This window comes from Sinocyclocheilus grahami, unplaced genomic scaffold, assembly GCF_001515645.1.
Source record: "Sinocyclocheilus grahami isolate Dianchi unplaced genomic scaffold, SAMN03320097.WGS_v1.1 scaffold2112.1, whole genome shotgun sequence".
Classification (NCBI taxonomy): Eukaryota; Metazoa; Chordata; class Actinopteri; order Cypriniformes; family Cyprinidae; genus Sinocyclocheilus; species Sinocyclocheilus grahami.
Window position 1 is genome coordinate 11,319 of NW_015507291.1, and position 15,252 is coordinate 26,570.

Here is a 15,252-nt window from a genome sequence, read left to right on the forward strand (position 1 = left end):
AAACATAAAACCATGTCTGCATTTGTGATCGGAGAAATGACAAACAACAAGTGCTACTCTACACTGCCCAAAAAACTCGCTTTAAATATATAAAATATAAAAACTCTTTATATATAAAAAACATACTTACAGTCTTTGAGTCAGAACAGCCGGCATTGTAGTCTACTCTCCCAGGATCAGGAAGCTGTAGAACTAATAGAACGTGATGACGCAGAAGAACTCATCCACAATATCCACATTGACCTCCACAAATATCCAGCGCCGCTGCCATCAGCTCCCGCGTCTCACACACACGCAAGCGTGACTTTAGCACTAGATTTAGCAACTTTCAACTTTCTCTCGGCGTCTGTTCTGTGCAGCGAGCGGCAGAGAAGCACCGCAGCCGACTCCTCAATAAATGAGTCCAAAACAGCGTTTCCTAGCACCTGTCGCTTACTGATTGTTTGGAATTATAAATATGAGCGTAGTTCGTCTGTTAATATCACATGCACTTTTTTGTTTGTTGTTTTTTTTAGTTTGTTACTCAGACGCAGGCAGTGCGCTGCACGAGACAAAAAAAGTAATCTAGCCAAAACAACCGCATAGCCGCTCTTTAGTGTAGATGCATGTTGATTTTATCAGACGATGCCGCGATTATAAATGAGTGACTCCTGGTTAACATGTATTAAAAGGGGTCGTGTTTAGTCACTATTTAGTGTGGTATTTTTTGACAATATTCACTCATCATGACAGTAAAATAGGGCATTCTGAGTCAATATACTGCAGTATTTCCTCTCAATCAGTAGAAAATATGGTTAACACCCGCTCATGCATGAAAAAAAATACCGTCATGTACCATGAAACCGGTATAATTTTGAAAAATACCGTAATATATATTTTTGGTCATACCGCCCAGCACTAATCTTAATTATGAACACACTGGTTTGTAGTGCAAATAGTTTGACCGTTTACGGCACGTTGTTATTCTTCTGGTTATTTCTCTACTAATGAACCGGAAGTCTCGCACATTCACAGAAAACCACTTACTTCGGTGTTGAAAAATAAGGTGGATACTATTACTATTATATCAAAATATTTATTATCGTTTTTCTAAATATTTTGAATATATTTTAAAGTTTTTTCATTTTAATGTTAGTAGGTTTAGTAATTTTGTTGTGTTTTTTATTTATATATGTTTTTATTGTATTTTTCCAGTTTTAGTTATTTTAGTACATCAAGGTAAACTAAATTAAAATGAGAAATGTTGCCTTGGCAACTAGCAACTATCTCATTTCAGTTCCGAAGGTTTTAATTTTAGTTTCAGATTTAGTTTTAGGTAAGTTACTCCTCACTGATCGTTTGTCCAGCAGTCTTGATTTCAGAAGTGTTTTTTACATTCATGGAGATTTCAATATGTTCTTCAATAGAGAAAAATGAACCAAACCAACCAACTCTGAAGAGAATCCCTTTGAACATCTGAAAATAAGACAGTGTGCTTAAGGTTAATGAACTACTCGTCCCATGACACACGACTTATGTTGGAATCAAACCAGCAACAACCGTTCGATTGAAAAATATTGAAATGTATAAAATTGGACTTTCATTCGAAATAAATATAGTAAACGAGTAGTTTGTGAGTGTAGGCAGACTGATTGGATTACATCAGCCGCATTGCTTCATGGGAGTGGGCGGTCACCACTGAGCCTTCTTTCTGTTTCCATGGTAACAGCGACTTCTCCGATTATTGGATGTCGGATTATGGGTTGTTGTGTATTCACCAGCAATTTGGCTTTCAAACCTGATTGATGGTCATAAAATGAAGCTGACGTATGTCTCTACAGAAGCTGAATGTTCCTCAGAGCTCGTGATGAATCTTTATACATTATAGCCCTCTATGGAGGAAATGAATGGGTTTTTTTCTTCTTCTGGAGCCCTTGTGTTCTGCACAGATGTGAGACAAATAATACTATCTAAAATGTCTGTAGTTGGTACCAAGACTAGTGAAAGTAGACTCGATTGCATTTACATTTATGCATTTGGCAGACGCTTTAATCCAGAGCGACTTTCATTGCATTCAAGGTATAAAGTTTTATTTGATTTCATGCATTTCCTGGGAATTGAATCCCAAGATCTTGGCGTTGCAAGCACCATGCTTTACTGCTCTTTTTTTGGTTTATCTTTTTTTCTACTCTCTCTCTCTCTCTAATATTGTTGTAAATGTTTTTTACATGTTTTTTTTGTTTTGTTTTGTATCAATCAAAGACTATAGATATACAAAGACGGTTCACTCCTATACTTATGAATGGGAGAAACTGCAACGTGCAATATGGCGGAATAGTCCCGCCTTGTAAATGAAAGAGCCAATCGCTGATTGGAGAAGCCATTGCATCAATGCAGCGGCCGTTAGAAGCTCCGGTTCCCATAGAAACCTGAATCTCGCACTTATGACTGCGCATGTGCATTGGCTAGTCTAGACTGAAAAATACGCTTTTTTTAACGCTATTTAAGCATAAGGAACAACATTCATGCGGCAGTTCATTTCAGATTTTGTGCTGATTTGAAATATGTAATTTAATTGTGAGTTGGTGGAGTGAGTGTGGGAGGAGTCTATCAGTTTGACCGACCAATGGCAGACATAGGGCGGAGTCAAAGGGGTGGGAGGAGTATTTGGGAAACCTGTGTGGAAACAGTCATTATAGTTTTACTTTAATTTTTGTCTCCACGGTCTTTTTAATTTCAGTCTTGGGTTTGCATATATTTTTGTTCTTTTTAAGGACTTAAATTGTCAATGTAGTAGTTCACGTAAAAGTGTTCTGAAGTTATATGATATGATAGTTTTATGTGATATAAATTTAAGTCATAAAATAATAATTTGTAAACCCAATCAACTGATTCATCATAAATGTTCACTAATCTAGTTGTTCAACTCACTAACTTGATCTGAATGCAGCAATTCTTGAGTCAATCGAACATTAAGTGACTTATATTTGGACTTTTTTTTTTTTTAAATTAACAACTATGATTTTTTTTTTGTCATTTATTTATTTATTTTAGGGTTTATCAGAGTGCAAAATTAATTTAGCTTCCAATCCATGAATTTTGAATATGAGCTTTATATTTATATTGAATATGAGCTTTATATATTTATATTATATTTATTAACCTTAGTTAATGTTAGTTAATAATACAATTGTTCATTGTTCATGCATTAATGTTAACAGATACAACTTTTTTTATTTTATTTTTTATAAATGTTAATTTTTTTTTACAAATGTTTAAAATAAAAATATTAGTAAATGTTGAAATTAATATTAAGATTAAAACGCTGTTGAGGTGTTGTTCATTGCTAGTTCATGTGGAACCTTATTGTAAAGTTACCAATTTCTTTGAATTTGAATGTGAATAGATTTACAATGAATTGAAATTGAAATTACAGTTTTGCATCCTTTTTGAAACCTCAATTCTAATTCAAATCTGAATCGCGCACAACTGTGTGTATGTCATTTATTCTGACAGTGTAGTGCAGCACAATGTATTTACTCATGAAACTAGGTATCAGTTAATGGGCTTTTCTGCCGAGTGTTTGGTTCTGGTGCACAGCACTGATTTTTGCTGACAGGATTCAGGAACATGTGCTGCGCGAACGGCCTTACAGATGCGAGTGTCTCACAATCAAAACAGACCAGCATTTGCATGCACTAAATTTGGTATTTGTTCAAAGGTTACATGCAATTCGTAGGATTGCTTGTATTTGTGAATTATGATGCTTTCTGTTTGTTTGCGAGTCGAGTTTTCCTTTGCAAAGCAGATCAAGTTTGTTTGCAAAATACTGGATTTGTTTGTTTAATTTCGGCACATTATTCACTCCATAAAGAGAGGTCAACTTCCTGTTTTACATGACACACTGATGAAAGAGCGCAGGTTAATTATGCTGTTAAAAAGAGTAATTATGGTCCAGTTTGGACACCGCAGTAATTTGATTTCAAAATGTGCAGAACTCAAAACAAACTCACACGTGGATGGAAGTGAAGGACAGTTGTTGTGTTATTACCCTCCGGCCTGCTTTGGAGTTCTGGTATAATCAGCACTTTAGCAGCGCGAGTGTGTGTGTGTGTGTGTGTGTGTGTGTTTCCCTCCTCAGCATTTTTAGCTGCAATGAGCCGATGTCTAATGGCAGAGGCAGAGATCTCAGAGTTCAGATCTCTGAGCAAGACAGAAGCGTTGTATTATGAAACGAGAGACTGTAAAGTGAATGATTGTCTTGATAAGATGTGGACCCTCTCTCTGTCCATGCTAATGAACTCAAATGCTGAACTGCATGCGTTTTATGACAAATCTCCGTCAGTCTAATCTGAGACAAATATAACTCCGTTTTCATTTCGTTGTGGATGTTTATGGTTCTGTGACACTTGCGGTTAGTGTTCCCTGATGTCTCATTTATGTCATGTTAATTAATGGACGCCACATAAAGATGATGTCCTTTGGTTTTGAATGAATGAATTCACATGAAACTAATGGAGTGGGTAATGAATGTGAAAGGCTGAGCAGACATGCATGTGTGATATTCCCTACATTCCCAGGAAAAACACAACCTCTCACACACTCCTCCTGGCTTTATCATGGAGCTTTATAACTGTACATATGCATGTGTATTATAGTTCTGATTCGGCGTGTTTTTCCTTGTGTTGTCAGATCGGTTGGCACAGGGCTCAACTCTCCTGCCAAGACCAACTCCATGGAAAAAAAGCTGCACCTCAAAAGCAAAGAACTGCAAGACACTCAAGACAAATGTCACAAGGTAAGAGCACAGAAACAGTCCAAATGAACACTGAGGTAATAAACTGGGCTATTTAATGCAAGTTAAACTGCATTAACAAACAAGCATCGTATTGCATGTGCAATGGATGGCGATGTATTACACCAGGATCAACATTAGAATAGAGTTTCAAAATATCTCCACAAGACGACTTGTTTACAAATTGTAGTGCTGGGTATTGACCGATTTCACACTTCGATTAGATTTCAGTTCACAAACGTGCATTCCGATTCCATTCCAATCTTGATTCGATTTGTTATTGATTCATTTGGATATACATCAGGTACATTTATACATTTACAATACATGCAAACTATACAGGGAACCCTATGGAAGCCCATTTCTGCCATGGAATAAAAAATTTCAAAAGTATTTTTTTGTCTCACAATTTAGACATGTTTCCTTGCAATTTCTCACAAAACTCAAAATTGCGTTTGTTTCTCAAAACTCCCGACTTCTCAGAATTGTGAGTTTATATCTCGCAATTCTGCATTTATATCTCACATTTCTGTGTTTTTATCTTGCAATTGTCAGAAGAAAAGTCAGAATTGTGTGTTTTGCTAAATATCACCAGGACAAAAGTCAGAATTATGAGATATAAACTCAGAATTCCAAGAAAAAAAGTCAGAATTATGAGATGAAAAAATCTGAATTACCGCTTACATTTTTTTTTTTAAATGATGTGATGGAAATAAGCTTCCATAGAAACCTGTCATTTGGTTAATTGCTGTAATATTAAAGGTTACAATTAATAACTGATTTGTATACAAACATTTACATTGCACGTAAGGTGGTTTTTTACAATACATTTAGAATAATAATTTTTAATGGAATAATGATGTTTGTACTCCAATTCATTGTTGAAATAAACGGTGGCTATAGTAAAAAAACATTTGATGTTTGTTTTTTTAAGCATACATTAAATATTAAACAACAGGTTAAGTAAAAAAAAAAATCATGAATATATAATATGGTGCAAATATTTATCAAAATGCTCTTCAAGATGTATTTTTTCTTGCCAACTAACGAGTTTGTGGTCATTAAATGTTTTTCCTGAGGTATATGTGACTTTATACGTAACACTTTGTGTACACGCTGTTTTACTGACGTCTTTCCACGGCCGAAACGCTGATTGATCGATTACATGAGAAATTATTTATTTTAGTAAGTTGTTCTGCTTCTTTCAAAACCTTCTGATGTTCATTCAGGTTTATTTGGTGCATTTATCGTTTGAATTTCGTGATAAAAATGACCATTTTAAAGCTCAGACTTCATATCAAAAGTAACAAAGCTGTTTTTGTGATTGTTGAATGGCTAAAAGATTTAAGAATCAATATCGTTCATTAAACTGATAAATCGATATTGTCAACTAGGGCTGGGTAAAAAGTATCGATAACTCAATATTAATCGATTCTCATTTTTACGGAACGATATCGATTCTTAAATCCCAAGAATCGATTAGTCTAGCCTGTTATTGGTTAATGGACCGAACGTTGAAGGGCACCTCCCATCCAATATATCGCAATAAGCATTGTGCTTTGGTACTTTTAATATGAAACAAAGTCTCAGATTTAAAATTCTGTCTATTGTATTGCAGTATTCAAATAATAAATGGTATTTTGGCGCTGTTTAATGTGAAGTGACGGATCGCTGGAGCGCCTCAGATCAACAGACGTGAACTGTTCATCTCCTCCACATTAATACCAGTTTCAGCACAAAATAAACATGACTAAACATCCGAAGCTAAGTTAAAAGAAAGAGTATAACTTTACAATCCGTATCCTGTCTCATGTAATCTCTCAGTGTTTCAGCCACGCAAACACCTCAATATAACGGCTTGTAAATAATGTCACGTAACATCACATTTCCCCCCAGAAAAACATATTCGGTGACCATAAACTCATTAGTCAGCTAGAAAAATAAACTGTGGAGAGGGGCATTTTGCTAAATATATGCACCATATAACATATTCATTATAAATTGTCCTGTTCTTCAGTGTTTAATTTATAAGTTTTTATGACAGCCACCATTATGTTTATATATTTTTTTAAACAAATTGAAGTAGAAATATTATTATATAATTGTAACTTTATTTTTAAAACTTAATTTAGTGTAATTTTAACAAATCAGTTAATTTTAATATTATAGTAATGTAGTACCAAATGACTCTTATGCATATTTTACAGCATTGGTTGAGAGATTTTTTTTCCTTGAGAAAATCTGGCATGTACTGTACCTGATATATATCCAAAATATTCGATATTGAATCGAATCGCAAGCTTGTGAATGACAATCGAATCGTGAAATTTGTGTCAAAACCCAATCCTATTGTCAACACAGCTCTGAGAAATGAAAGAGTCACGGTCATTAGTGTGTGAGCTCGTGGTTGTGGTTGTGTTAGCGCTGTCCGAGCGCTGCTGTAAAATGCATTTAGATCTGGTGCTTGTGTTTGTGGCCGCTCAGATGGAGCAGGAGATCTCGCGGTTTCAGCGTAAGATGACTGACCTGGAGTCAGTCCTCCAGCAGAAGGATGTGGAGCTCCAAGCCTCCGAGACCCAGAGAAGCATCCTGGAGCAGGACCTCGCCACCTACATCACCGAATGCAGCGTGAGTGACGCTCAGACTCTCATTCTAGTGTAATAATAGTCATTCATTAATCATAATACACTTTATTTATAGAGACGAGCAGTCTGTGGATTAAATGAGTGGGATATTTTGGCACAGAGGCCAATAAATTAGGGATGCATTGATTTAAAGGGGGTCATATGATCAGGATTTAAATTGTTCCTTTCTCTTTGGAGTGTTACAAGCTCTTGGTGCATAAAGAAGATCTGTAAAGTTGCAAAGACTAAAGTCTCAAATCCAAAGAGATATTCTTTATAAAAGTTAAGAGTCAGCCACACCTACCTAAAACGGCTCGTTCTAACACGCCCCCACATGTCTACATCACTATGTGGGAAGATTTGCATAACGCCGCCCAAATGTTCACGCAAAGAAAGAAGGCGTAACTTTTATTCTCGCTGTAGTATTGTTGCTGCTGCCGTCGCCATGTCGTGAAGACGCTGTGTGCTTCGTTGTGAAAGCGAAACTACTTTGACAACTACTAACAGCATCATATGACCCCTTTAAAGAAAGAAACAAAACAATGTACTGTAAAAAGTATGGAGGTCCAAGCCTGCAGAAAACAAATACAATACATTTTTTAATAAATTAAGTTTTTTTTTTTATTACCCCCCCCCAATTTTTTTTATTTTCTTTATTTAATTTTAACTTTTAAAATTTTTCTTAATTCTTTCATTGATTTAAAAAAATATATTTTTATATTTATGCGTTCATTTTTTTTTTTATTCCTGCATGTATTTATTTCCATATTTAAATATTGTCACATTTATTTGCATAAATATTTATTCATAAATAAATACACAAATAAATTAAAAAATAAATACAGAAAATAAAGGAAACAAGTAATACAAAAATGTAATTAAGACTAAATGTAATAAAAAAAATTATTGTATTTGATTAATCAAAATTTGTTTATTTTCCTAAAATTACATTTATTTATTTTTTATTTGGTCCCGCACAAGAAAGATGGCTAACCAAGTCATTCCTGGACATATGTCAATAGCTGTATTTCCATGGATCTTGATCCCCCAAATGCAAATGGAGACACCAAGATGCGCATTAAAATCTAGAAATGTATGTGCACAGTTGAGACGGATACATATTTTTATTCAGTAAGAAAACATGCACATAAACTACAATGGAAATATACATTTACCAAATAAATTCCTAACCAGCAGCCGATCTCATCGCACACCATCTCAAATGTTGTTTTAGTCGTTCTGAAATGCCTGAACCAAAGTCTGTCATCAAAATGATTTGATATGACCGTCTCACACAATTGCGTCCCAAACATCTGGCATCCAAATGCAAGATAACACGACAGCATTTGTTATTGTGTTTCACCTACACGCTCTGAGGCACAATCATTTGATACGTAGGGAAAGAAATCACAGACTTGCAGCAAATCTGATTATTTTATTACTGATACTTTGCACCAGTTTCTCAGTAAGATTTCACACGGGATGGAAACTGTGTTTATTTGCAAATATTTTACGCAATAATATGTAAGTTTTGTTCACAACTTTGAATGGAAACACAGCTAATGTCTCACTGTAGATTAACTCATATGCATCTAAAAAATAAAGCAAGAGCCATTACTACTAACTGAGAATGTGAAGTTACAGATAGAGTATCTAAAATTATCGGGCGCTTCCTCGACATACGAAAACAGTCAAAGAAGTTCCTTGTGATTCACAGAGATATTGTGCATCCTTATCCATAATAGATGCACACTAGCATTATTCACTATTGTTGCATTAACATTGAGACCTTGTGATTTTAGTATCTTAGTAAGTTAAACATAAAATGGGTCAAAAGTCTAGAAATAGAAATCTAGATGGGTCTAATTTGAGATCAGAAAGCAAGGCTGGTTATCTCTCGGCTAACTGCTAGTTGTTTAGTTCTTGGCCTCAGGAGTGTGTACTTACACTCTGACAGCAGGGCTTTATCAGTACACACTTTCTGATGGACGTATCTATGGTTTTATATCTAGAACAGCAAAACTGACTCGATTTCATATCTGCGCTCTCTTGATGTTCTGTCTCTAATTCAAATACACCCGCTGATAAAAGCACTCTTGGCACGCTTGTTCTGACCTTGCGTTCCAACCGCCGCTGCATCTCAACGTAACAGACGTGTGTGTGTGTGTGTGTTTAGAGTCTGAAGCGCAGTCTGGAGCAGGCTCGTGTTGAAGTGTCACAGGAAGATGATAAAGCTCTCCAGCTCCTCCATGACATCCGAGAACAGAGCAACAAACTCCAGGAGATCAAGGAGCAGGTGAACAAACGCATTACTGTGAAATACCTCACTTTAGTGCAGACAACAGTAACACTTTAGATTAGGGAACACTGTTCACTAAACTAGTTGCTTATTAGCATGCATATTACTAGCATATCGGCTGTTTATAAGCACATAATAATGCATGACCCTTATCCCAACCTAATGCCTAAACATAACTACTACAACAACTAACTTATTTACTATCAATAATAGTTAGGAGTTTATTGAAGTGAAACTCTTAGGGAATATGTGTTCCCTAATCTAAAGTTTAGGATCAGTAACATTTTTAATGTGTCTCTTCTGCTCATCAAGGCTGCATTTATTTGATCAAAAATAAAGTAAAAAATGTTAAATATTATGATTTAACATAGCTGTTTTCTCTGTGAATATCTGTTAAACTGTAATGTATTTCTGTGATGCGCAGCTGTATTTTCAGCATCATTCCTCCAGTCTTCAGTGTCACATGATCTTCAGAAATCAGTATAATATGCTGATCTGCTGCTCGAGAAACATTTCTGATGATGCACACTAGCATTATTCACTATTGTTGCATTAACATTGAGACCTTGTGATTTTAGTATCTTAGTAAGTTAAACATAAAATGGGTCAAAAGTCTAGAAATAGAAATCTAGATGGGTCTAATTTGAGATCAGAAAGCAAGGCTGGTTATCTCTCGGCTAACTGCTAGTTGTTTAGTTCTTGGCCTCAGGAGTGTGTACTTACACTCTGACAGCAGGGCTTTATCAGTACACACTTTCTGATGGACGTATCTATGGTTTTATATCTAGAACAGCAAAACTGACTCGATTTCATATCTGCGCTCTCTTGATGTTCTGTCTCTAATTCAAATACACCCGCTGATAAAAGCACTCTTGGCACGCTTGTTCTGACCTTGCGTTCCAACCGCCGCTGCATCTCAACGTAACAGACGTGTGTGTGTGTGTGTGTTTAGAGTCTGAAGCGCAGTCTGGAGCAGGCTCGTGTTGAAGTGTCACAGGAAGATGATAAAGCTCTCCAGCTCCTCCATGACATCCGAGAACAGAGCAACAAACTCCAGGAGATCAAGGAGCAGGTGAACAAACGCATTACTGTGAAATACCTCACTTTAGTGCAGACAACAGTAACACTTTAGATTAGGGAACACTGTTCACTAAACTAGTTGCTTATTAGCATGCATATTACTAGCATATCGGCTGTTTATAAGCACATAATAATGCATGACCCTTATCCCAACCTAATGCCTAAACATAACTACTACAACAACTAACTTATTTACTATCAATAATAGTTAGGAGTTTATTGAAGTGAAACTCTTAGGGAATATGTGTTCCCTAATCTAAAGTTTAGGATCAGTAACATTTTTAATGTGTCTCTTCTGCTCATCAAGGCTGCATTTATTTGATCAAAAATAAAGTAAAAAATGTTAAATATTATGATTTAACATAGCTGTTTTCTCTGTGAATATCTGTTAAACTGTAATGTATTTCTGTGATGCGCAGCTGTATTTCCAGCATCATTCCTCCAGTCTTCAGTGTCACATGATCTTCAGAAATCAGTATAATATGCTGATCTGCTGCTCGAGAAACATTTCTGATTATTATCAATGTTGAACACAGTCATGCTGCACAATATTTTAGTTTTTCAGGATTCACAGATGAACAGAAAGTTCAAAAGAACAGCGTTTATCTGAAATAGAAACATTATAAATGTTTTTACTGCCACTTTTGATCGATTTTATGCATCCTTGCTGAATTAAAGTATAATTATTATGGATTATTAGGATCGACATGTTTTGTTTTGTTCTTCCAAACAAACATAGTCCTAACCATTAGTCCATTAAATACCACTAAAAAGATGGGTTGAGTGGTTGGTTATAACAAAGTCCCGCATAAACATACTCCTAAAATCTTATCGGTGGATGGAAATGTAGTTCTAGAACCAACAAGCATGTTGCTTCAGGAACATATCGTACTTGGGTAAGTGATTGTACAGTAACTCACCACTGTTTACTAGTCAGTGAAGTGGCTCTAGTTAACTGTATTAGTCAGAGCGCATCTCTACAGACACGTCAGGATTAGATCAGGAGATGCTCGTTAGGCACATCGTTTCCATGGAAACAGCTGTAATTGTTTATTATCATTGGGTCATTGTGCAGCATTATAATGGAGGGTAATTTTAAGCGTAGTACTAATATAAAGCACCAGCATCGTCTTATTCAGCATCGCCACAGACTGATCTTCAGGATCTTTCGTGACTGCATGGGCTCCAGCTGATCACTTTTCTGCAACGTTGAAAGTATGCTTTTCATTTGTTTTCTCCAGAGGCGTTTCAGCATGTTTTTCAGTTTAAAAACCAACCAATCAGAAATGAATCACAAGATAACTTGCTCCGCAATGGATGCTCTGCAGTGAATGGGTGCCGTCAGAATGAGAGTCCAAACAGCTGATAAAAACATCACAATAATCCACAGCACTCCAGTCCATCAGTTAACATCTGGAGAAGACAAAAGCTGAAACAAATCCAGCATTAAGACGTTTTTAACTAAAATACATTGAGTGCATAATCCATAATAACGCTTCCTCCAGTGAAAAAGTGCATCTGCTGTTGTCTCTCACATCAAAATCCAGCCACATATTTGTTTAGAGCTAAACGGTGCTTGATCTGTGCAGATTTCTCTCCTGATTCACACCAGAACACTTTTTCACTGGAGGAAGCGTTATTATGGATTATGCACTCAATGTATTTGAGTTAAAAACGTCTTAATGCTGGATGTGTTTCAGCTTTTGTCTTCTCCAGATGTTCACCGATGGACTGGATTACTTGTGGATTACTTGTGGATTATTGTGATGTTTTTATCAGCTGTTTGGACTCTCATTCTGACGGCACCCATTCACATCCATTGGTGATGCAATGCTACATTTCTCCAAATCACTTTATTTAAGCTGCACACATTTCGTCCATCACATAAATGACATTAACAGAATCATCCACCTCATTAAAGACCAAAACAAGATATTTTGAGCTATATGATCTTCAGATAATGTGTCTGTAGAGATGAATGTGTGTGAAGAAGAGCCACAGACTAGTGATCTAACAACTAGTAAGCAATGGTTTATTAAGTCGAAATTAGTTTTGTTATGAGTTAGATTAGTCTGATCATTCATTGAAGAAAACAGGCCAGAAGCTGTTTGAGTTATGTTTGTTCTGTGTGTGTGTGTGTGTGTGTGTGTGTGTGCATGAACATGAGCTCAAGGCATTATGGGGAATAGTATTTCACTCACTGAACTGGGAACAAGCATTAGTGGATAATCCTGTGCTGGCAACCCTGTGTTGAGCTGGTTTTAAACCCTGAGTATGTTGGGATCTGAGAACGGCTCTGTCACAGGATTTAGAGAGAAGAACACCAGCAAACTGAGCCATCAGATTGAGAGAGATCTTGGTTTTGTGTGCAGTTTTTCAATGTTTCCAGCCTGACTGTGTTCCATTGCTACTGTACCTATACATCTGGCCAAAGACTTTATGAACGAAGTCTCTTCTGCCCACCAAAGCTGCATTTATTTGATCAGAAATACAGTAAAACAGTGTAATATTACATTTTCAATTCAAAATAGCTGTTTTCAATGTGAATATCTGTTAAACTGTCATTTATTTCTGTGATCAAAGCTGAATTTTCAGCATCATTACTTCAGTCTTCAGATTATCATCAATGTTGGAAACTGCACAGTAATTTTGTGGAAACTATGAGACATTTTGTTTTTCAGGATTCACAGATGAATAGAAAGTTCAAAAGAACAGCATTTATTTGAAACAGAAACATAAATGTTTTTACTGCCACTTTTGATCAACTTCATGCATCCTTGGTAAATAAAAGTATTATTTCTTTAAAAAAAAATCTTACTGACCCCAAACGTTTGAATGGTATACTGTATCTAGCAACATTTATTATGTAACATTTCTATATAACTTGATTCTGTATTTTAGACATGTTGTTTTTGAAGATACCTGTAGAGAACTTCGAATGGTGTTTGCTTGATAACTGCAGATTACTAGAAGGCCTCTGTTGTATGTTAGTGTTTATTAGCATGCTAGAGGTTTTGTTCTCGTTACGTTGAAGTAATTAAGTGTCTACTGGTTGACGTCTCAGCAGATCTGATCCACAGCACAGTCTTCACTGTCAGTCTCCTCTGATCAATATCAGCTCGATTCAATCTCCAGATCTCCCTCTAACAATCAGTCCCTTCACACAGACACACACACTCTCACTCACTCACTCTCTCTCACACACATACACACTCACACACATGTCTGGTCTGCTATCCTTGTGGGGACTCTCCATAGGTGTAATGGTTTTTATACTGTACAGACCGTATATTCTATTGCCCTACACCAACCCTACCCCTAAACCTACCCCTCACAGGAGACTTTCTGCATTTTTAGATTTTCAAAAAACTGAATTCTGTACGATTTATAAGCTTTTGTACCCGTGGGGATCACAATTTAGGTCCCCACCGTGACACGAGTCCCCATGAGTCTGTGTGTAGTCAGGTTTAAGTCCCCACCAGGATATATAAACCACTCACCCACTCACTCACTCACTCACTCACTCACTCACACACACACACACACACAGACACTCATTCACTCACACACACACACAGACTTACACACACTCATACACACACACACACTCACTCACTCACTCACTCACTCACTCACTCACTCACTCACTCACTCACTCACTCACTCACTCACTCACTCACTCACTCACTCACTCACTCACTCACTCACTCACTCACTCACTCACTCACTCACTCACTCACTCACTCACTCACTCACTCACTCACTCACTCACTCACTCACTCACTCACTCACTCACTCACTCACTCACTCACTCACTCACTCACTCACTCACTCACTCACTCACTCACTCACTCACTCACTCACTCACTCACTCACTCACTCACTCACTCACTCACTCACTCACTCACTCACTCACTCACTCACACACTCACACACACACCCACTCACTCACACACAGACACTCATTCACTCACATACTCACACACACAAACTTACACACACTCATACACACACACACACACTCACTCATATACTCTCACACACACACACACACACACACACACACACACACGCACTCATTCACTCACATACTCACACACACAGACTTACACACACTCATACACACACACACACACACTCACTCACTCATATACTCTCTCACACACACACACACACACACACACACACACGCACTCATTCACTCACATACTCACACACACAGACTTACACACACTCATACACACACACACACACACACACTCACTCATATACTCACACACACACACACACGCACTCATTCACTCACATACTCACACACACAGACTTACACACTCATACACACTCACTCACACACACACACACACTCTCTCTCTCACACACACTCTCTCTCACGCACACACACAAAAACACACACTCACTCACACAAAAATTCACTCACTCACTCTCTCACACACACACACACACACACACACACA

At 36.9% G+C, this 15,252-nt stretch overlaps 1 protein-coding gene across 1 annotated transcript in view; it reads left to right on the top strand.

The window, feature by feature from the left end:
- The window catches only part of LOC107574082 (citron Rho-interacting kinase-like), a gene marked incomplete at its 3' end in the record, with an annotated part of 81,307 nt that overhangs the window by 9,299 nt on the left and 56,756 nt on the right, over window positions 1–15,252 (top strand). The window contains exons 2-4 of the mRNA XM_016260553.1: window positions 4,672–4,777; window positions 7,259–7,402; window positions 9,575–9,694. Of these exons, the coding sequence (XP_016116039.1) occupies window positions 4,715–4,777; window positions 7,259–7,402; window positions 9,575–9,694 (327 nt within the window). The remainder of the gene's footprint in view (window positions 1–4,671; window positions 4,778–7,258; window positions 7,403–9,574; window positions 9,695–15,252) is intronic.